The sequence below is a fragment of the Melanostigma gelatinosum genome (assembly GCF_949748355.1).
Source record: "Melanostigma gelatinosum genome assembly, chromosome: 19".
NCBI classification, from domain to species: Eukaryota; Metazoa; Chordata; class Actinopteri; order Perciformes; family Zoarcidae; genus Melanostigma; species Melanostigma gelatinosum.
This window is the reverse complement of record NC_136652.1, coordinates 8,507,733-8,530,905: the sequence shown is the minus strand read 5'-3', so window position 1 is coordinate 8,530,905 and position 23,173 is coordinate 8,507,733. Positions and strand designations below refer to the sequence as shown.

Genomic DNA, 23,173 nt, shown 5'->3' with positions numbered 1-23,173 from the left:
CCGGAGTCACAGTGGTTTGGTTGGATTTTAAAGCCGCTGCCCAATCCAATCCCTGATGAGAAATGCAGCAGCGAGCGCAGCTTCACCTGATGTGACTTTTCGAGACCATCTTCAGCGCGACATATTAAAGGGGCCTGACAGAGATTCTACAGAGAGGCTGGGAGATGAGCACAGAATAGAAATTCCCAATGCGACAACCACACTTTTCTCCCTCAAATGTTGATATATCATCGTAGCTGTTGGTCTGGTGAGGTTTGGCTGGGCTCCATTCAATGTCAGCGATTTCGGACGTTTATTCCTCGAGGTGAAATCACGTCCTCGTGAGTCAGAGTGAATACAGAGCCTGGGAGAGGCTGCAGGGAAAATGCTCCTGTAGGCAATGAATCAACCTCGTTCCCACACTTTGATTCATTTAACAGACCAGTTGGTACACGATGATCTCGTTAACCAAATCAACACAATCCCCAAAATTGTATTAAATGCTGCAGGCATATTTTAACCTCTAACCTCACTGACGTGCTGGTGGTTTCGTCCTTACAAGCTTATTCTGCTCAGTCAAATTTCATTCACAGAGCTTCATCTTAAATTCCAGATCTTAAAGTAAAAAAAAGCCAAATCTGTCAGTATCAGTGTCTGTGTCAATGGTTCAATATTAGATAAGAAGAACAACACCACCCTCATGTCTCTAGCATAAATATTAAACGACACCCAGTCGCCACTTAGCTTAGCTTAGCATAAAGAGTGGAGTGCTCTGACCGAAGGAAACAAAATCTGCCAGCCAGCACCTCTAAATATATAATATCTAATTTGTTTAACCCTGATAAATAATATCACAAAACAAGTGTACTTCCAAAAATAAAGAAACTATTCCTTTAATCTCGTTAGGCGGCAAAATGGTGCATGAGAGTTTGCTGCTCTCCTTATCTGGTCACTGGTGAGTCTCTCTGGTGAGTCTCTCTCCTTTATTCTACCACTTGAGGCAGATAGACACTGTGAGTGGTCAACAACACTCTACCAGGAACTAAATTCCTCCCTTCTTGAAAAGACAATGACAAGCCACTTCAAAATGACACAACCAATCCGCATGGAGACACCACTGGAATGCAGCAGAATGAATTTACCACTTTGAGGTTGCAAGATGAATCATTTCCCCTGCAGACTGGCCACTCCCATGCTTTGCAGATCTGTCACATTACTGAAAAAATGAAATGGAATGGAGCCCAATGCGCCCAGCTTTTGATCTCAGCGTGTAAACCTCTTTGAAAACAGCACCAAACAATCTTTATGCCTTTTTGAATGCCAAAGACAAGAAGGGGAAAACAGAAAAGTGCTGTTGGAGCCACAACTGAGAGAAAGAAAGTGTGCGCTGAACGTGTAGCTTTTAAATATTCCATGAGGGAAACATCCCGCGGTGCCACTACAACTCCTATAAAAGACTCTCTTCATCTAGTTTTACCTCGTGAGCCGTAAAGACCCCCCGAGAGAGAAGCGGAGCGACAATAAGCGCTGCTGAATCCTTTCTCCCTCGCTGACTGGAAGCACCTCGTTGTCCTGGACTTTGTTTTTTAAACTGATTGTGATGCTTTTTTCTGATGGTACATCTTACGTTTAATCATAAAGCTTAGTAATTCTCAAATAGAGAAATTTAAAAGGACGATATTGTTTCACTGCGCAGTGTGGGAATCTTCACCATTGATTCTGTCAAAGTGAGATAGTCGATGAGTTTAGTCTCAGGCTGTATTTTCCTTCTTGTCAACATTTTTTGCAAGGTACAATAACATAAATGATGACAGTTCTTGGGGCAAAAACTGGGATGTAAAAAAAGTATGGCAATCCAGTCATCTCTGTAGCGATGTCCACACGCTTCTATCATTGTATTAAGAGCCAATAATAACCCAGATTTTATTCTTTCGTCCCAAATTATGGAGCGGTGTCTCCCATTGAAGTGTATCCCAGACAAAGGGCACCTTGAGAAGAATGGATAGACGGGTAAATCCCGTCTGTGACTGGAAAAGGTCCACGTGGGAGCGAACTGCATATGACATCGTTGGTTTGTATCCAGGGCACGCTCGGAGGGAAGACCTCCTACTGTTTGGTATTCTTTGGCAACTCCAGGCCCGTCAGTAAGGTCGCCTGAAAGGAACAACAGAGCAGATCATCTGTGATCGAGACTGTGAGGAGATCAGTCAATGAACGCTTGAATTTGAGGAACATATGTGACGACTGCTTGGAGTTTGAGGAATAGTGATGGGATGGATTTAGGAAATACAGTCTTGTTGAAGTATTCCATCTACGGATTCCTTTCTCCATACACTTTGACTCTCTGCTTGCAAAAGTGATGCACACACTGTATTCGCGTCCTGTAAGTGTGTGTGTGTAAAACCGCTACGACTGACTGCTTTCTACATGCGACTATTTCATGTCTACTGGAAGAGGGATCTGATTGTTGTTCCTCTTGATTTCCTGTCTTTGCTTGTCACTTCAAACATGTACATGTTGCAAATATAAGGATTAAGATGATTTAAGCTGCAGCTATAACAATGCCTATGTATTAATGCTGAGGTCTACCAAATATCTACTGTTGTTTTGGTAGAAATCAGCAGACAGCTGACATTTCTCGGGTCGTTAATATTTAAAAGGAGCTTCAAACTTATGCAACATGAGTTTGAAAAAGATAAATAAGTGATGTGTTGCCTTCAAGTGGTCCTCCTAAACTCCCACTTGCCAGAAATACAACCGGATGCTGTATTTACGTGCTTCAGGTTCTTGATAGAAGGATAACAGACTGCAACAAGGATCACTTCTTTAGTATTTTGGAAATCGGGGTGCATTAAATGCTGCAACAGCCTGATGTTTGGTTATTTCTATTATCAATTCAAATTAAACCATCGATAAAAGAGCAGAGTGATGTTCTCAAATGACTTGTTTATTCAGGGTATTCAGTTTACAGGTATATAAAACTAATAAAAAGCAGTATTGCAAATCCAAGAGCGTGACACCAACCACGACTAAAAGTGACAAAACGTACAAGAGAATGCAACACTTGCTTCAGCGCACTTTGACACGATATTATGACCAGTCTTGGCAGCTCTGGTATCAACAAAAAGTGCTTTCCCAGGTGAATATATCCCTCATTTTGCTCATTCATGCAACCACTGCCTGAAGACGTACACACGCTGTACATATACTCAAAAGAACACATCATAACCAAGTAATCCTGACCCTTACCCTAACCTTAAACCAAGCCTTCACCATAAAATGTAATGAGTTACGCTACGGGGACATGCAATTGTCACTTTGTTCCCGACAAGACAGGCAAAACACACCTACACACACACACACACACACTGACCTCCACGTTTCGGTTGAGGCTGACGGCAGGTACAAAGACCCCGTCCAGGTTCTCGAATGAGGTCGGCCCATGCTGCTCCTTGTTGATGTAAAAAGTCAGTGTGCGTTTGGTCAAATCCAGCAGGACGCCAACAGTCGAGCCTTTGGCGATTCCTCCCTCCGCCCTACACACACACACACACACACACACACACACACACACACACACACACACAAAATATCAAATAGATAAAACAGCTTAATTTGTGTGTGATAGGATGTGATAAGAACGTGTCTGAAAAAAACATTGAAACAGGGAGACTGACATCTGACTGACTTCATGTAAACATTCAAGAAACCCCCTCTCCCTTCTCGTCTTCTTGTCATTCTTTCCCTACAGCTCGTTAAAAAGAAGTTGAAACTTGAGCTTGCATTCACAAGTGGACCAAACTCCACTCCATATCATAATCATATCAGAGAGTACCGGTACAGCCTCCTGCTCTTCTCATTGACATACAAGTGTTGTTTATGGATAAAGATGAATACATTTTCTAATAAGGCACACAAGTTTAAAGCTGTAACTAACTGGCTAATTAATTGGTTATTGTATACTAATAATACATGTTTTTTAATGTTAGTTGATACAACTTTTCAGTTGTCAGGTCAGGGAAACAAACCTCAGCTAGTGTTCACACTTAAAGTGCAGACTATATATATTTAAAATTTGAAGAAAAGTTACAAAAATGTTTGGTTCGGTGCGTCTCAATCAATCAGTCAGTTATTTAGTGATGGCTGTGAGGTGTCTTTCTTTTACTTTGAATTTGTTGAACTGTCTTTGCTGGGCTTCATATTTGTATTGATGATCTATCGTTGACATACGGTATCAGCTATTGGTGGCTCCCATCGAAACAATACCAACGGCGTTAAAAACACACCCTGTATATAGACCAATAGAGTATACACTACCTGTTGGTGTGGGAGTTGTTGTGCATGAACCAGGAGCGGTTGTTGTCCACATACATGGCCCACGCCTTGTCATCTTTGCCCAGCATCATGTCTTTCATGGTGTTGATCCTCGCCACGCCAAACGCAGGGTCAGGGTGGTTGTCGTAGCGGTCGATGTGGACCTCCCAGTAGTGGATGCCCTGAGGTTCACGTGGAGGTCGAATAGATTTGAATAAATGTGATGTGAAAACTGATTTTGCTCACCCGCTCACTCATATGAGAAAGAAATCTCATCTACGGTCTAAAAATCCATTAAAACAGACAACAGGTGTGAGCTTACTTTGGAGAAAGCAGCGGTTCCCAGCACCACGCGGTCGTCGTAGCTGCTGCAAGTGACTGTCTGGTTTTCGTTGGTCAGAACTATGTCCCGATGAGCCGTGGAGGGGTCAAAGGAGAACCAGGCCACTGTAGCAGGGAGACAACAGTTGGTCATGATGAAGAATTAGAAGTTCTGAAAGTCTGTGCCACCATTCAGACCCATGTAGTCAGTCACAAAACCACATTTGTACCTCCACCCTCAATGACTTAACCTTCACAAACTGGTGTCACACTTTTGTTTGCCAAAACATGCAGAAATAGCATATTAGCAGCTTCCTATCATGTTGATGGTGCTCATTAATTGTTTTTATCCTCATCAATATGGCCACGGTGAGAAACTCAAATCTGCTGTTTTTACAACAAGAAATACGTCCCGTCATAATGACATTTCGTCAAATACTCATGTCAGGATAACAGATCATGTTCTGTTGGATTGATAATAAAATATAACAATATTAACAAATTATTTAGCTGTATTAAAGCAATGTATGTGCATATAACACGATACATTCATATGTTAAAATAATTTACATGAAATCAGTCAAAGCCTCAAACAGAGCTGATTTTTTGTTGCAGAAGCAGCAATTCATTGTTGTACTATCGATACACTTCAGACAATAATATACACAATATAACTAAGGAGATTGAAAGGGCACTTTGTCCACGAACACCTTATGTGATTCATTTTGATAAACACGAAATAGCTCAGACTCATGAAGCTGAAAAGCGGCTTCAGACATTATGAAATGTTATTAATCAGCCCATCAGGACATTTTCAACAAGTCTCAAAGCCTCCACTGTGATTCGATGACCATCAGCTGTTATATTAGGAGAGTCGTCTGTTGCCACATGAACGTATTATCAGTGGGTTCCTTCTGGACAGAGTTACGTATGGAAATCCATGTCTGGCATTACATACATGGCACATATAACGTTCTGTCTGGCGGGGGCATAAGTGTGTGGGTGAGTTTATAGCTGTGGGATAAAAGCATGCGAGCACACACACACGCACACACACCACACAAACTAAAGCCACGAAAAATCAGAACAGAAACATCAGGGATGCATGTACTATCTGTCTGAAGGCAGAAATGCTTTATCAGCTGGCTACATCATTGATTTGGAAGTGGTGACACATCAAACACACACACAAAATTGTACATAAAAATCAATGTTTGTTATTTACTTGTCATGTCTCTTTTCTCTGTGTATTTGGAGGAAGCTACAGTCCTCGAGGATAGAGAAGGAGGAGGCGATGAGGAGCAAGAGGAGGAAAAAGAGGGCGAGTTGACAAAGAAAATGAAATGCCAAAGAAAGGAAAAAGAGGGCGGGAGGGATGAACGGTTATCAGTCACAAAACAGACTAATGCCCATTGTTGCTGAAACTGGCTAAGTGAGATAGAGTGTCTCAGTGTGACTCTCACCTTCATCCCACTGTGGTTGTGTAAAATGTTGTCATTGTCCCCTTTTATCCTCCTCCTTCTTTCTCCAACTCCTTTCTTTTCTTTCCCTTCCTTTGCCCTCTTCAGCTTTGTTTTCCTTTCTTTACCATTCTTTACACTTATTTCTATCCTTTCCTCCTTCCATCCTCGTCCACTCTCTTCCTTTTCTTGCCTATGTCCTATTTATTCTTCTCTTTTTTTCACTCTTCATTCCTTCTTCCCTAATATTTCCTTTTCCATTCATTTCTTACTTGTCCACTCCCCTCTTTCCTTACAGGTTCTCTCACTTCCTTTCCTCTTCTTTCCTCTCCTTTCGGTCTTTTACGCCTCCCCTTTCTTTTCTTATCCTCTTTTTTCCTTACTTTTAACATTACTCCCCTCTCCTTCCCCTTTATTTCTTTCTTTCCTTGTCCACTCCCTTCTTTCCTTTCATTTTCTTAGCCCCCCCCCCCTCTTTTCCTTTCCTTGTACTATCCTTTCTTTTGCCCTCCTCCCTGTCATTTGCCATCCCTTCCCTTTCTCTAGCTTTTCTGTTTCCTTCCAATTGCCTTACTCTCCTCTCCTTTCATTTTGACTCCCTTCCTTTCCTCGTCTAATCAATTTTACATGCTACAATTCATTTGTGTCTTCAAATCTTTTACGAAGATCATCACAAATACAACTATTCTGCGGGAAACAATAAAATCAAGACAATCAAAGGAGGATTATTCACACACACACACACACATATTGCCTACCATCAGAGGTCTTGAGCACCACAGTCTTGCTGTACGGCCCCACACCGATAGCATTGTAGGCTTTCACCCTGGCATTGTAGGAGCTGTTAAAATGAAGGCCGTCCACAGTACACACTGTTTCCTTCCCCACATACACCTCCTGAGGGCACACACACATTTTAGTAGTATCATTACAAATGCAGATTAAGTGCATGCACATGTTCGTTCGCTGCTTAAACACACAAGATGGACTCAAGTATTAGTAAAGACTCACACACTTAAAATGCATGTTTACTGATGACACACATATAACACACACACGCACACACACACACTACCATCTGGCGTCAGTCAGATTTGAGCAGCATATGGATAATTAATAATAAAATCAAAAGGAAGACTAGTGACAGAAGTGACATCATTTACTGCATGGTGACAACATGACATGCACATTACGAATTATAACTCAGTGTGTGGCACGGACCCTGTACTGTCCTCCGTTGCCGTCGTCCAGCTCCAGGATGTAGCCCTCAATGAGGCTGACAGGGGGCGCAGTTACCCTCCAGGCTAAGGTGGCGCTGTTGTTCCTGGTGCAGCACTTCTCCAGCTGCAAGAGAGGAGCCACCGGTACAGAGGGTCCAGACTCCACTGTGGGGAGAAAAAGATGGATGAGACGTAAAGATTGTAATGGGGAGTTTAGAGGAAGGAGAGATGAAAGGGTGGGTGGATGCACGAAGAGAGAAAGAAGACGTGACATGTGGTCAGCTGGCTGGTTGACTTTAAATAAACTGATGCGAGAGAAAGAGAGGCTTTACTGTAGATCTAGTGGGGGATGAAAACATTTCCAGGTTTATACACAGGGCAACTGGGAATTGGTGGAGGCTTGAAGTAGGCCATGTGAAGACATATACATGATAGAGGTAGCAGTAGTGGGGCATAGGATAAGACCAATATAAGCTTCGAAGACTAGTTGATATTCTTGTCAAGGTGGGACAACCTCCCAAATGATAAGTAGACTGTCTTGAGATACAAACTGCCTATTGAAAAGACAGACGAACACATTTAGCTAATTGCTAGATTCAGGGCAGGAATCTTGGCTTGTTAAAGAAGTCAAAAAATGAATGTCATATCAAAGAATTTTCTGACAAACAATCATATCTGTCTAACCCTCGTGGTGGTAAAATTGGTGCTAACAAACAGGACATGACAGCTGGGCTTCATATTTGTATTGATGAATATCAATGTCAAACAGGACATGACAGCGTTCCAAAAGGAGCTGAAACAAACACACAAACAACAACATCAGGGTAAAAATAACCACTGAACACACACAGGTGGAGATCTCAGGGTGATAAATTCTGCTTCATTCATCATTTCTTCATTTGTTATCCGATCTTTCAAGACCAAAATAAGTAGTAGTGAAGACACAGAGGAAAGGCAGCAGTCATGACAGAGGGAACAACATAACAGGGTCGATCTGATATACACTGTACTTATCGATTCAGTTCATCAATGTCACAGTAATCACAGCATTTGTAGCCAAAGTAGTTCTTTGATTCATGCACAACCACAAGATGAAGATTATTTGCTGTTAAATGAATGCAATTTTGTCATTTATATTCATATTTGCAGCAATATATTCTCCATTTATTATTTGTAGTATGCTATACTTTAAATCCATATTTTACAATTTAATTTTAAGATTTTCTTAATTGAAAAAGATTATCTTCATTGTTTATTTTAGATAACAATTCAATAATTGTGATTCTGACATTTGGGGATCATGTTTAATACACATTTGCTCTTATTATATTTGTGCTGAAAGGTGGCACAAATGATTATTTCCACAAAATAAATCAAAGGATTGGTAACCAAAGACTAGCATGGAATACAGAGAAGTACTTCAGGCAACACATTTCTGTGACTTATATGGAAACTTTGTGCTCCAGTGAAGGCAGCGCTGTTCTGCAGAGGTGCCATTCATTGGAGAGGAGCTGGAAAACAATAACCATGCAGAGACCAGATAGACACTGTGGGACAAAAGGACCGGTGATCTTCCAACCATAAGCAGTGCTGAGGGACGAGGAAGGAGTGACGTAAAAAATTCAAGGAAGGAAAACAGAGGTTCACTGTGAAAAGTAGAGTCTCTGAAATACCTCCTGGGCTCTCTGTCTCCAGCTCAGCCTCACCACTGTCTGCTGCCTGCATTTGTTTCAATAACGGATTCTCCTGCACATCTGTAAATATGACGTTGGTTTGGATGTTTTAATGCAAGAGCACATGGACAAAAGATGGCACATAAAGCAGCTGGAACTGACAGTGAGACCAGTGCAGAGATTTGGATTGAATGCATTAGAAACATGACAAAAGGTAAATATTCGCTGACGCAGTGAAGAGCTTGTGCTGTGTCAACAAAATGACCAACGGCAGCAACACAAAAGCCTTATGGTCATTCATTTGCAAATGATATGTAAATTTAATAATGTTCACCATATATCATTGACTTGTAGGTCAGACTATTATAATTCATGAATACTTCTTATGTCAGAAAATCTCTGACATATAAGTTATTTTGAAAGCTGTAAATATTTCATCAATGTAAAATGTTGTGTCATCTGCATATTATGACATTCTGAGTTTTCTTCCCAAATATCTGATATTAGATCAGAAAACGCTGCAACAAAGACGACAGACTACCCATGAAGGATTGGTCACAAATAAGACAATGTGCGTGCTTAGTGCTGTTTTCAAGTAACTTGATTTCACGCATGCTTTAGTCAATGCTTCTACCTCAAGCAACTAAGTGGTACAACAAAAAAACAACAATCACTTTTGCTACATTTTCTTAAATGCATTTTCTTTTACAGCCTGTTATTTTTTTACTTTTGGCAATCATTCATTCCTGTTCTACATTTTAATTACCAACTAAATAGTTTGAGAGTTTACCTTCAATCTGAACCTCAAACACAGAGTGAGAGTTTAAATGACAAATTCTGACCCTTCACTTTTTACCACTTCACAATGGAGCATAACACATTACAGGAAATTCAATCTTTCTACTGAGTGTTTGGGTTAGGGTTGCTGAATGCATCAAAAATGGGAACACGTGAAATACAGCGTTCGTTCATTACAATCCCTTTAGGTAACAGGATAAAGAAAACTAAAACCTAAAATGTAGTTTTTCACTCTTGGATTGAAATGCTTTTGTTATTGTTTTGTAGTGTATGCTAAGGATTTAGCTACGATTTAGGTCTGTAGATATTCTAGAAGTTGGGGGTTTTGGCATTCTGAAGAGGATCCTACAATAAAACCGGAGACATGGTAGATATTTTCTTGACTGCTTCCAGTGTTTTGAATCACTTAAATGTTGTTAGAGGCTAACTAATTTAAATACATAACTGCAATTAGACCTCTATGTTGGTAAAATAAGAGGTTGCTGCTTTATTTTAATCGGTCAATAATTGCCCAATAAATTCTTTAGAAATTCCCTGCCAAGAACTATGTAATCTGGTAATAATTAAATGGGAAAGACAAACGTCTGAAGTGTTTGCACAAGTTCAGTTGGTTGAGTTTATAAGCAGTTGTTGATTTACAGAGGACACCAAGACTGAAAAACATGTGATTCAGTTCAGATGGCCAATTATAACTTAAAATGAAGGAGAATACTTTCAGGCTACTTATGAACCAGAACACCTCCTGCACTGTGTTGTTGCTCAGGGTGTCAAAGACTAAAATTGAAAGACATGAAATCAAATGCTCCATGTTTAAACTCCTTCGCTTTGTTCCTGATGTGACGGTGGGGAAACGTAAACAGATGGGTTTCATGTCGTCGGACTTAAAGAACAAAGGGAAGGACGACCAAAGCCTCATACTTACAAGCCTCTTCAGCCAACTCAAATTAGAGAAAGTCTCCTTCAAGCGCGACTCAATCAGGGTCATGACTCTGTAATATTTGTAATAGATCACAATGTATTTTCAATAAATGCAAATAAAATATTGCATGAATGTAATAATGAGCATTATTCACTATTACAGCGATGTTGAATCAACATCTACAAAGGAAAACGTCTGATCTTTACTGCCCCAGTGGAGCCGTATCACAATAAAATATGCAGAGTGCTGATTACATATTTAATGTACATTAACAATACATCTGGGTAATCTCTAAGACTGCCGCAGAATCAATGTAGAGGACGTTGTGTTTACTCATGCACGCCAACTGGTTGCTGGGTAGCAACAGCTAATGAATACTTAATCAGCTATGTACATTGTTGTACAGCTGGAAGAAACCTCTGAAGGGAAGAGCGACAAAAACGACATGTTATGTAGCCTGTTTAAAGAGGCACTCCACCATACTGTAATTATATTACAGCAATATGGGAACAACAGGAAATCCTCTCGTTATTCTGACTTGGGGGGGGCGTTCAAGCGCAATTCCAAGATGGTTACCTCCTCTGCTAGCCTTGTAATAACATAATTTAGTGAGTTACTAGTCAAAAACCATACATAAACTGTATTTACCTCCTTTAAAATGAACTGAACTAATTGCATTGGTGTTAATTTTGGATTTTATTGAAATGCAACTGCCAATGATGGCAGTTTGGCAGACATTTTGCAAACCTTTTTTTTGACACTTAAATCGATGTGGTTCTTTTTATCAAGTGGAAGATTAAATGAGACGTGTCATTATGTTAAACCGGCATAATGACACAATCAGTTGCATTATGGGAAATGTAGGATCAAGTGGAGTGGAGCTTGACCCATACAATGGAATATAATTCAAAATCTCTCTGCCTCAGCTCCATTGAAAGTGATGGTACTCTTTCAATCAGTTTTTTGTTCGACCCCCCATCTTTATGAGCTCACTACTAAATCGATGGAGTACTCCTTTAAATACAAGTGTTAATACAGAGAACTTAAGAATACAATTAGTTGATTCCAATAATGAATAGAAATTAGGATAAAGGTACGATACAGTTTAACAAAGGTATAACACAAATTGCCAATTGAATAGGCAGTGTGTGCTTTCGTGTCTTCACCTTTGCCCTGGCAGAAGTCCAGCTGCAGGATGGTTTGGAGCAGCGAGTCGGTGTTGAGGGTGAGGTCAAACTCAGGGCCTGCTTTTGGCTCAAGGGCTCCTTTCACCCACTGGTCCTGAGATGATATGACCCTCTTGATCAGAGCATCTGAGATCTACACACACACACACATATGTAGGCAAGGTTGAAGCACGCATATACACAGCGATGCAAGATAAGCATGTGAAAAGACATGTACAGTCAAACAAACACAGGAAATGAGAGCATCTGAAGTCAATATCTATAAGCTTGCAGGGCTGTGATACTCTCCCGGCAGAACAGCTTCTCTGCTCTGGGTACAGTTCCATTCGCCTGCCTTTATTACACTGTGTCTGACAAGTGAAATGAGGCAGGCATTAGTGCAGTTCAAATATTTAAGGCTGAGAATTAGACCCCTCATCTGCTAGTAAGAGCTTTATTGCCTCAGGGGGGGAGTGAATACATTTTATTAAACTACTCTCAACTGCAAAACATTTGATGGGACCGTCTTGAAAACATGAGCCTAGTATTTAGAAATTCATCCTCGAGCATTACAACGCAAATTGCTTCATTTAGCTTAATTTTGCCTCAGATCACTTCAAACTGTATTGTATTTACAAATGTTGCGAACTGATATCCTCCCTTGATTGAGACTCTAGTTAGGATGTAGGTGTTGGCAACCATAACAGACCACATAATCAATACATTATAAAATATTCAGATGAAATGGAAGCAAGGGGATGTGTGTGTGTGTGTGTGTGTGCACACTTGCACTTGCCTTGCACATTTGATGATGGTGACAAAATATGGAAATTACCATATTTTCTTTTGCTATGCATGCAAGATATGGAAGAAAATCAAAGACGTGTGTTATTGTACAGTCACGTTGCTTGTGTCTGGGTTAGACCCAAGATTGGTATAAAACTCAAATAAGAGAATTCCAGAAAGACTTATCTCGGGATTTGGAGGGGGAAGCGCTCCCTAAAGAGTCCCGTCAAAATGTGTTCCTGACCCCAAACACAACATTAAACCTAAACTCTCGCATCTTTCGTTCAAGCAGGTGCACATGTCACAGGTGACCTTTCTCAGTTTGACCTGACAATATACGGATCAATAACTATCGATCGGCCACAAAGCATCTTAGCCTCCTGATGACTAAACATGTTAGGTCAATTAAAAATAGATCAGCTGCAGTATTAAGCAAATCAGATGCTCCCATGCTGGCGTGTGTGTGTGTGTGTGTGTGTGTGTGTGTGTGTGTGTGTGTGTGTGTGTGTGAATGCAGGCAGGCGTGTGTGTTGTTTGAAAAGAGAAGGTGCCGTTTGTTTATTGTTTTTTTATAGGATTTATAAGACATCGCTATCAAGTTGTTTCTTTATCCTGTTGCTTTGCGAGACATGCGGATGCCATGATCTTACACTTGTGCAATCTCCCCCCCCCCCCACACACACACAGTGGATGGGATACCTGGAGGAATCCACTGGGATCGTTCTCTTTGAGGACTTCCAGGCAGAACTCCATCATGCCGGTGGTCTGACGTAGCTTCATGGTGCAGTGGGTGATCTGGTCACGCACCACCTGAGACAAAGACACAGATCAGAGACAGCAGATGTTAAAAGAGCAGAGCTTCTGTAATGTTGTCGATTTTAAACCTCGAATAGACCGTGAACCCCGAATGTGACAATTTGTTTGATGTTGAACTAAAGTGCAGAGAGAGCATTTGGTTTTACTTTGTGTTACGTGTAAAATTCCCTGACATCAGAGAATTATGAATTCCCCGTACGTAACGGCTCAGTAACCATTAAGTCTGTACCCAAATGCAAATTGCCATGTTTGATGAGGGAGGCAGTTTGCAACAGGGGATAAATAGCACTAAAAAAACCTGACAGTGCCAGTTTGTTCCGGTCAGCTCGAATATCTCATCGCAAATAGGCTAATGAAAATATTTTTCACACAGCTCGGCATGACTGAATCCAAGGAGAAAATATTCTCTGGTGTCTTTGCCAACACTTAAGATATTAAATTAAAGATTCTTCAGTATCTCTGCCACCAGCTGCTGTTTGATGATCAGATGATAGAGATTCAACATCACGCCGACTGCCTCATTTGTTTCCTTCGCTCCAATTAACCAGGATTTCTCGCCCTCGCCAAAAAGCTCCATGCCAGCACGACCAAATGGAGGAGAGCCAACACAAATAAGTAGCCTGACCAAGCAGAGGGGGCATAAGATAAAGTGCTTACTGTCCAAAGAGCAGGTAAAGGTCAAGAAACTAAAAACTAAACCCAGGCTGAAGACTTAAACGCTACGGCTTGGATTGACATTGTGTACAGAAGGAGGAAAAGGGCTGGTGCATATTCTAGGAGGCCACAAAAACCTTCCCATGCCGTTCAACAATGCCACAAAGAAAACAGGAGAATGCATACAAGTGTGAAAGTGCAATGTGTTCATGTGTGACAAATACAGGAATTTAGTCAACACAAGAAAAAGGCCCAGATTGGTAGCAAGATGCTATATGTACTCAGAGTGTGATTAGGGAATGGGGAGCAGGTGTGCGGATCGGTGTGGATCAGGTGATTGGCACTGGCTGGAACAACAGGTGAGTCAGTGGCTGGCAGGCAAAACAGACAGCAGGACTGTATGATTCAATATTTGGAAGACATCTTTAGAAAATCCCATAGTATTCCTGGTACACTGTCCCGTTATCAGCCATCTTTGAATGTCTCTCACACACACACACACACACACACACACACACACAGACATCACATGCTATCTGCTGGCTGAAATCTGCAGGGAAATGAGATTCGGACGGGTGTCACAACCAGTCGTTCGAGGCTAATTGAAACGCAGTGAACTGTCACCACCTTATTAGCCTTTTGTTTACATTTAATAATACCTGCACCACATTTCAACTGATCAGTGGTATTTAATTATCTTAACAGATATATGTATGTAATATTAACTGAGCATGAATTTAAATATGTATGCAACAAATCCAGCAACTTTTAAAAGGCTAAGCAAAGGAAAATTAGACAGAAAACATCTTGTGATGCCTTGTGAATCCTCGATAATGAATTACACCGTGAACCAACGGCCGCCTAAATGAATCAGAGAGTTAATTAGACGGAGCCTTGGAAATTAGGCCCCTCGTTCATTTGATGGTTAATGAGATCACAGTTAATTATTCACCCGTCAACTGCTGTATGAAGTGAAATATGAAGAGCGTGAACTGAGAGTCAACTGAAAGAGGATCAAACCAATCGAGAATTTGAAGGTACGGAAACTGAGGGTGTGATGAAGCAAACAGCAGAAATATCGGATGGAAACTGGTCGAATATCTTTTACAATAAACCCTGAATCTATTCTTGTGCCATGAGTTTTTTTTTGGTAATGTTCAACCTCTTATATCATTGTGTGAACAGTTGCTTGAAACCCACCTGTTCACACTTGCGTTTGCCAAGTTTGATTTATTTTAGTCTTTTTCTTATCTCCCATTTTTCTACTTGTTATTCGTTCTTTGTCTTGCTTTTCTCTTTTGTCATGAAGCACTTTTTGATGTCTGATCTAGAAAGGTGCTGTATACAGTAAATCAACTTTTGCCCGCTCATTATATCTTCATATCTCGTCTTTTATCCGTCTTTTGGTTTGCTTTAAGTTTCAAATAATATTCGTGTTGAATTCGTGTTTTTTTTGGTTGTGATGTGTGAAAAGATTTGGTTTAGAGCCGTGTCTTGGGCTATGTTTAAGGATTTAAGATTAGGGAGGTTAAAGAAAGAATCATTGTGTATTTTGTGGCTATATAATCACCTTAACACACCTTAGCAAAACACACACACACACACTTAAATTATTTACCAGGAGAAATAAAAATTGATATTCAGGTTGGATAGAACCCCGCACTTATCTCCTGTGTCAACAACATGAAGTGTGAAGCGTGAGTAAATCTCAGATTTATTTAAATTGTCTTCTGTCCCGCTGAGGTGTGCCGCCAGCTCCCTCCCACGGCTCTATCAACATGTTCCACATGCATCTGAAATGAATTTGAGGGTGTGAATACTAAAACATGTAAATGCAAACTCGATTTGGGATACCAGACACACTGCTAACATGACTCACGGTCTCCTCATCACACTCTGAACCACGTTTCAGTTCAGGTTAGGGCAATATTTTGGGTCGTTATTGTCCATAGTGCAAGGGCACAGTCTTTACGATGGCATGGTGTAGTAGAGAAAACCACGATGGAGCGCTGCAGTATTTAGTGGTGTAGAAAATGACAAAATGCAGGAAAACAAATAATGCTCATCATGCAATATTGCTTTAAAACTTCACATGCAGTTTATGTTCCTGCAGTCTGTAAGCAAAGTGATAAACAAAACCTCTCGTTTTGCATTTTCTAAAACAATTGTCAAATTTAAAGAAACAGCATGAAACTGTCAGGTGTGATCTTAAAGAAATGACAGAATTGGCTTCTGATTTCAATAACTGAGAACGGATGAAGCTTAATCTCATTCATAGTAGAACTCAGACACACACTCATCTGTATGTATCAGAGGGTCGGAGTCTGCTAGTCGCATGTCGATGTGTCCTTGAGCAAGACACTGAACCGCTTGGAAGCGTCTGCTAAATGACTGTAATGTAATGTATGCGTCAGAGAGAAGTGAATATTAATCCATCAGCCGCTGGATTATGGCTAAAACTACTCTTGTACTCTTGAACATGCATCTCCGAGTACAGTTTAGTAACACTGCCACACACCATGTTACGTGACTGTTTGTTGAAACAAACAAAACAAAAAAACACTCCAACACAACAGAATCACAAAAGTGATTCTTGTAAATACTTCAAAAATGTAAAATCAGTTGAAACGTTTTTATAATTTGTTGCAAACAACATATACACTGCCAACATGTATTGCTTTTAAGGTATTAAGCCTCTGGCTTTGGTGATTTTTAGAAACATCTGCCTTTCTTGGTGTAGACACAGGCTTTAGATTTTTATTTTTATTTTTTATGATTTGTTGTTTTGTGTCTGGCAAAAGCTGTATATTATTAAGTCTCTTAATAATATATGGAAAAGTTGTATAGTGGTTTTCTGAGTTGTAGGTTTAGTCTTATTAGTCACCAGAATTAGTGACATCTTCTGTTTTAAAAGTCATTGTATTAATGACAGCCCAAAATCATTCAGTATTCGGTATTTTTTTGTGAGTGCCACCAGTTTTGTTGTTTTTTTGCCGGTATTTTTTCATACTTTCATTCGTCTAATTTAATTGTATCGTGGTTGTGATTTGTTTTAATTTAGTTTTTCCTTATAAAGAACTTTGAAACATTGTTTTAAAAGGTTCTATACAAATAAAGCTTAATTTTATCATTTTATTCACTCTTTCATTTCTTGCAAATGCAAAGCAATGCTGGACGCCTGATACAATAGAGCTTTTACCGTTAATTGTCTAATTGCTTCCATGAATAGCAGCCTGTAATGTTATCACTTAGAGAGAAACAATGTCCTGAATATGCATTTATGTGAAATAATCTATCAGCCATCTACAGCTATTGTTCTCTTGTTCCCGCTTCGATGCAGCCTCCAGCTCTTTGCCCTCTGGCTAAATCTCAATCCCCAGCCTGCAGATAATGACAACAGCTGTCTGTGGGGCCTCCATCCAAACCCCCCCCCCCCCCCCCCCCCCTTCCTCCCCCGCCACCCGCCAGACGGTCAGTCGGTCGGCGGGCACGTTGGCTGGGCAGGCTTCCATGTGATGCACTACGCCTTGGGAAAACCCCAGCGGTGGATTAACAGAGGAAAGTATTGGAAATCTTTCTTCTTACTTTGCTGGATGAACTCGTTATTATCTTTCAAAATGAAGACGGAGCTGGTTATTTCACACGAGATGTTTGGATTCGTGTTATGTCCGTCCTCTTCTTACTATTCTGACAGGCTGTTCTCAGACACTGTTCGTAGCCTTACCGACAAAAAGTAACGCACTGTAATTCCTATATATCCCACAAAAGCTAGATTTCAATACGATAACATCAAGTAAATCCAAATATGCTGCTCGCTTTAGGCAGGGAAAGAAGGAAGGAAGGGAAGTGTATTTCTTACTTGCCCATGAAGAAATGAACCGATGAAGATGAGTGGGTGTTTGCAGCATTTATAGTGTGTCTTTGTACATGCTGAAAGGTTCCCTGCAGGTTGGGTGGATTTGCTGCTACACACTGACAAAAGGCTCAATCAGTCCCACCTTTAGCTTGCAATCCTTCTCCTTGGCGACTTTGGTGAGCAGTTTGGCTTTCTGTCTGGTGAGCGCCTCGATCAGAGAGTCACACTGGGCCACGAGGCAGGCTTCGAACTCCACGCGGTTCTCCTGAAGCGACACACAAACACACAATCAGACGGGGCAAAAAATCACAAAGACGTCATCTGGGCAGTTTTGCCAAAAGGAAGCTTGTTTAAGGTGTTCCACAGTCACCCTCCTTATGGGCTCTCAGGTAGAATCAATCAGCAAATGTATATTTGTGTATTTGTATTCATTTAGCAGCACAGCGCTGCTTTGTGTTTGTTACTGATCTGTTCATTTCCCAAAGAAGATCTTGTTCCATGTTTTGTTTTCATGACACAAACATTATTAACACTATACTGTGTTAATTACTTCAATATACAAAAAATACATCCTGCATCATAGTTACCATCTGCCACTACATTCCCTCAAGACACGCATTGATATCATACAGCATAAAAATACAACATACTTCCTGTTCATGCCCAAATGTAAGGACTTTCCTCATGATGCTACAACCTGGCTGTACAAAACTGCTCACAAAACTGTGTGTGTACGCACACCTGCAGGAAGCGTTCCCTTTATGAAGCACAGTGCACCTGGAAAAGTGTGCACGTGGATCAGCCTCATATTCCAGTGCATGCAGTAGTATGTCTAGCTGTTAGCAGCTCTGCAAAAGAGAGATTTCCCCTCTAAACTGCTCAGGTATTTTACGAATTGATCTAATTGGGCAAAAAAGATTACAAAAATGTGTAGTTTTATGCACTCTTCCTGAAATAAGAAATTGATAGAAAAACGTTTACTTGTAATGGGGTATTGGGGTATGCGTTGCAATCGACGCTGTCCTCTGAAGGCGATCGACAGCATCAGTCATGCTTGACACGGGAGACCACTTTGACAGTCAATGTTGTTCTCTGACCTTCACTAAATGTTTATTATTCATTATTTATTGTCATTTTAACCCAAACCATAATGTTTCCCTGAACCTAACCAAGTAATCTTTTTTGCCAGAAGCTGACCAAAACGTCACCATGAATGTGTCAGATCAGAAAACGTACTGTATGTCTCTGCGTGCAGTCCCATGCAAGAGTTGGCACTTAATACAAGAAAGATCCACGGGGGCATTTTCATCTCTGAGCCCACATGATGAGGAGATAAGGTTTTTGATCGTAGTGATTTCCAATCACGCATCCTCCACTCTGGGACACAGTTCAGATCAATAAGAGGATGAGTGCTGGAGGTATTTATTCCTCACGTCACTCACACATTTTTCCTCCTCTTTATCCAGCCATCTCTCTCCCTCATCTCAGGCAGAGCAAAGAGTTTGATTTTTCTATGTATTTAAATGCATCCTGTTCATTTTGCAACATGACTGTTAATGCCTCTAATGCATCCAACAAACGTTTGTAGAACAACAATCTCCCTGTCACAGTGTGTCATCCAAAGTCTGCTGTGCAAGTGTTTTGGGGGTTGTACACTGTATAATGTATAAATATTTGACTCTTGCGTGTGTGTGTGTGTGTGTGTGTGTGTCTGTGTGTGTGTCTGTGTGTGTGTCTGTGTGTGTGTGTGTCTGTGTGTGTGTCTGTGTGTGTGTCTGTGTGTGTGTGTGTGTGTCTGTGTCTGTGTGTGTGTGTCTGTGTGTCTGTGTGTGTGTGTGTGTGTGTGTGTGTGTGTGTGTGTGTGTGTGTGTGTGTGTGTGTGTGTGTGTTAGTAAAAATGTGTGCATGACTGGCAGATGCAGGGAAAACTCACACATGTATATCTCCAAACACACATATACACACAGAACATAACACAAATGCACACATAACATAACACACCCATTGGCTTTTGGCAGACATGGTTTGTTTTAGTTCAGTGAGTCAGTGGATTTGCCTCCATGCGTCAGTGTGAGGAGTCCAAATGTGTCTCTGTGACTGATTTATTTGGAGCTTATTGCCCATTACCAGCAACCCCAAAAGCAAAATGTATTTAGTCTCGAAAAAACACCAAAGATGATGCAAATTATGCAAAAACCTCGACATGTGGAGTATAACTCATCAGGCATGGATACTGGTTCTGGTACAATCTTGCACAGCCAGACCTTCATGGGGATCCTGAGACCCAAGAAATCCTGAGGCTCTGAAACAACCACTTTCAGAAATAAACAACAAGTGTGTCCCAGTTCCACCTGCTGAACATCAGCATACAGGCTGATGTTAGAGGGGGAATTTGCATCTGCCTGCCTCTTCTATTACAAAGTCCTATACTTTGTCAGTGCTGAGAAAAACATTTTTTTCAAGCTATCTCGACATGACATGGCATCTTCTAATCGACACATATGGGATTGAGAGATGTGTAAGCAGTATATTGCACGCAGTGTTAAGTGTTACCTGTATCTGCTGCAGCATGTTCTTGAGTTGAACCAGAAACTCCTTGGCATCTTTAGCTTTGTCGGAGACCCCGTTCAGGGCCTGGGAGATCTGGCACTGCAGAGACACACAGATAAAACGATTAAATTACATTTTAAAAAAGTGGGATTTTTCGGGCAGCTTCAGTCATCTTAAATACTTTGGCAAGTATATTTAGTTTTATATTTTAGTAAAACGTATTCTTTAAATCTTTGCCCTACATGACACTATACCGACATCTCTCTTGATATGAGGAAGATAGAACATTATATATACACATGACCTCGAAACCATAGAATTGATCTGTCAGATATGACTGTAACACCGTGTGGATGAGGCTGAATCAAGGCTCTTCCCTACTGTGTAACCATTGAAGCTTTGAGGCTTATTCTAAGTCGGTGGTTATGTAATCGTGACCACTGGATGCTCAGATTACGTCTGATCCTAGCCTCGAGCAAAGTCCTGGGGACCCCCTTCTCACAGGCCGAGACTCTGCATTGTTTTAATAACACTGTATGCACTTTATAATATAGATAGGATTGTCATCTGAACTACAGTCTAGAAAACACGTCGCTTGCTGTTACTCTCTTTATAGCAACAGCAACACTTCAACACAAAGCAATATTAAACGAACTAGCAAGAATTAATATAAAACAAATTCTAGACATTTGGTTCTCTGATGCTAGTTGACACGCAGCAAAGTCATCACGGTAAAGACCTCAAAATCCATAATGACATTTATACCAAAACAGGATTCATAAAACGAAAAATAGCGTAGAATCATTTTACATTTTTTAAACAAAAGCACTATATGTCACCTCAATAAACATATATATGTATATACATATATATATATAAATATAAAATACATTTTATCTTCAATATAAGCCAAACATTTTGTAAGCCAGAGCTTTAATTGGAGTACTGAGACGAATGCGTTTGACACTCTTTGATCCTCACTAAATTGTCTCGATTTGTTTTCTCCTAAATGGAGCACTTACCCATAATTGTCTGCCTAATTTCCATTGAGTAGCAGAGGGGATGTGCATTTACGATGTTAAATACTTTCTATATCACTATCAACAGCTGTTTATACTGTTTATACTGTTAAGATAATTTGCATATTGAAAGATGAGGAAAATGTCCTGCAGCTACTAGCATTGGCTGTGCAAACTATAAACACAAGTTCATTCATATGTTTGACCTCCGGGATCCTTCTCTGCACATTTTAAGTCTCTTTAAAGTCCAATAAAAATGGTAAAATAGATAATGCAACTGTGCTCTGACTACACGCTCACGTTTAGTCACTGTGTGTGTGTGCATCAGTCACTGGTAAATAAGAACGACAGGACAAAGGAAACACACACACTCTTACACACATGCCAAGCTGTGATGAATCGGCTCCACTGTGGCCACACCCACATTTCCCACCTGCTCCTCTTTATCTGTACACACACTCTCACACACACATTCAAAAATGAGCCATTAAATAATTCTTTATAACCCTTGTAATCATCTATTCCCTCTGTATTAGTGGAGATCATTGTACGTTTCTCCCTGTCACCATTCCCTTGGTTATGTTTGAAAGCAGACCTCACACACATACGTGCACTGTATGCATAATGCACTCTCCACATCGCTACAATAACCACTCCACCCCCACACACCCACCCACACACACACACACACACACACTGATCTTATCTCCATCCGTCACTTTTATGCACGTGCTCTCCAAAGTCAGGAGGAGGGACGTGTGGAGGGCATGGTTCATGAATCAACCCAACCCTTCTGTGCAGCTCCTTACTGCTCCTCAGCAAGAGGCCATCTGGCCCAGCAAGCTGTCTGGCCTGTTTGTGTGTGTGTGTGTGTGCGTGTGTGCGCGTGTGTGTGTGTGTGTTTGCATGCCAAGATGCTAACAAGGGGTTGACGGATGTGCCATATGACGGCTGTCCTGGCACATCCCCTCCTCTCTTGTTTGTCTGGTTCTACATTCATTTAACTCCAGTGCTGCTCATCAGGTCAAAGTTCTGAGCTGCGTCCACCCACCTGCCTGGCTGCTCCATCATTTGCTATGGCGACCTTCTTTTATTCGTTCATTGATTTTCTTAACCAGCGACTTCTTTTTCAGGCTGGTGGGGAGCTGGAGCAATCCCAGCATGCATTGTGTGGAAGGCGGGCTGTGAGGGGATTTTGTCAGAGCGGCCACCGTTTTCTTTTGTCGTCACTTAACCAGGTAAAGTCTCATTGACATTAAAGTCTCTTTTCCAAGAGAGAGCTGCATTAAAGATTGTTACAACAACAAATACAATACAAACAGAAGCAAACCAAGGTAGCTGTCGCACACCACAAAAGATTATAAATAATACCCAGTTAAGCTGCATGTACAGGTACAAGCCTGTCTCCTAGAACTTACTTATTACTCATTTGCATATCATGAAATATAAAAAAAAAAAGGAAAGACTGTAAAAGCTGTAAAAATGTTGATACTGAACATATCAGTAAAATATCATTTGACAACATATTTCATGTGTTTTCTGCCACAACATCTGCTCTTTGCCACTAAAGCATCAGCTGTTTATAGCAGGAGCTACAAACAAACTACACCACGGTCACATGACTTCAGGTCACTAAAGTAAA

General features: G+C 40.8%; 1 protein-coding gene across 1 annotated transcript in view; it reads right to left on the bottom strand.

Annotated features, from left to right (window-relative positions):
- Window positions 1-2,085: 2,085 nt before the first annotated feature.
- The window catches only part of trim67 (tripartite motif containing 67), a gene marked incomplete at its 3' end in the record, with an annotated part of 32,714 nt that continues 11,626 nt past the window's right edge, over window positions 2,086-23,173 (bottom strand). The window contains exons 2-11 of the mRNA XM_079290319.1: window positions 20,516-20,611; window positions 18,105-18,227; window positions 13,336-13,446; window positions 11,851-12,004; window positions 7,296-7,459; window positions 6,833-6,971; window positions 4,616-4,740; window positions 4,297-4,475; window positions 3,353-3,515; window positions 2,086-2,133 (exon numbers count right to left, since the gene is read on the bottom strand). Of these exons, the coding sequence (XP_079146445.1) occupies window positions 2,086-2,133; window positions 3,353-3,515; window positions 4,297-4,475; window positions 4,616-4,740; window positions 6,833-6,971; window positions 7,296-7,459; window positions 11,851-12,004; window positions 13,336-13,446; window positions 18,105-18,227; window positions 20,516-20,611 (1,302 nt within the window). The remainder of the gene's footprint in view (window positions 2,134-3,352; window positions 3,516-4,296; window positions 4,476-4,615; window positions 4,741-6,832; window positions 6,972-7,295; window positions 7,460-11,850; window positions 12,005-13,335; window positions 13,447-18,104; window positions 18,228-20,515; window positions 20,612-23,173) is intronic.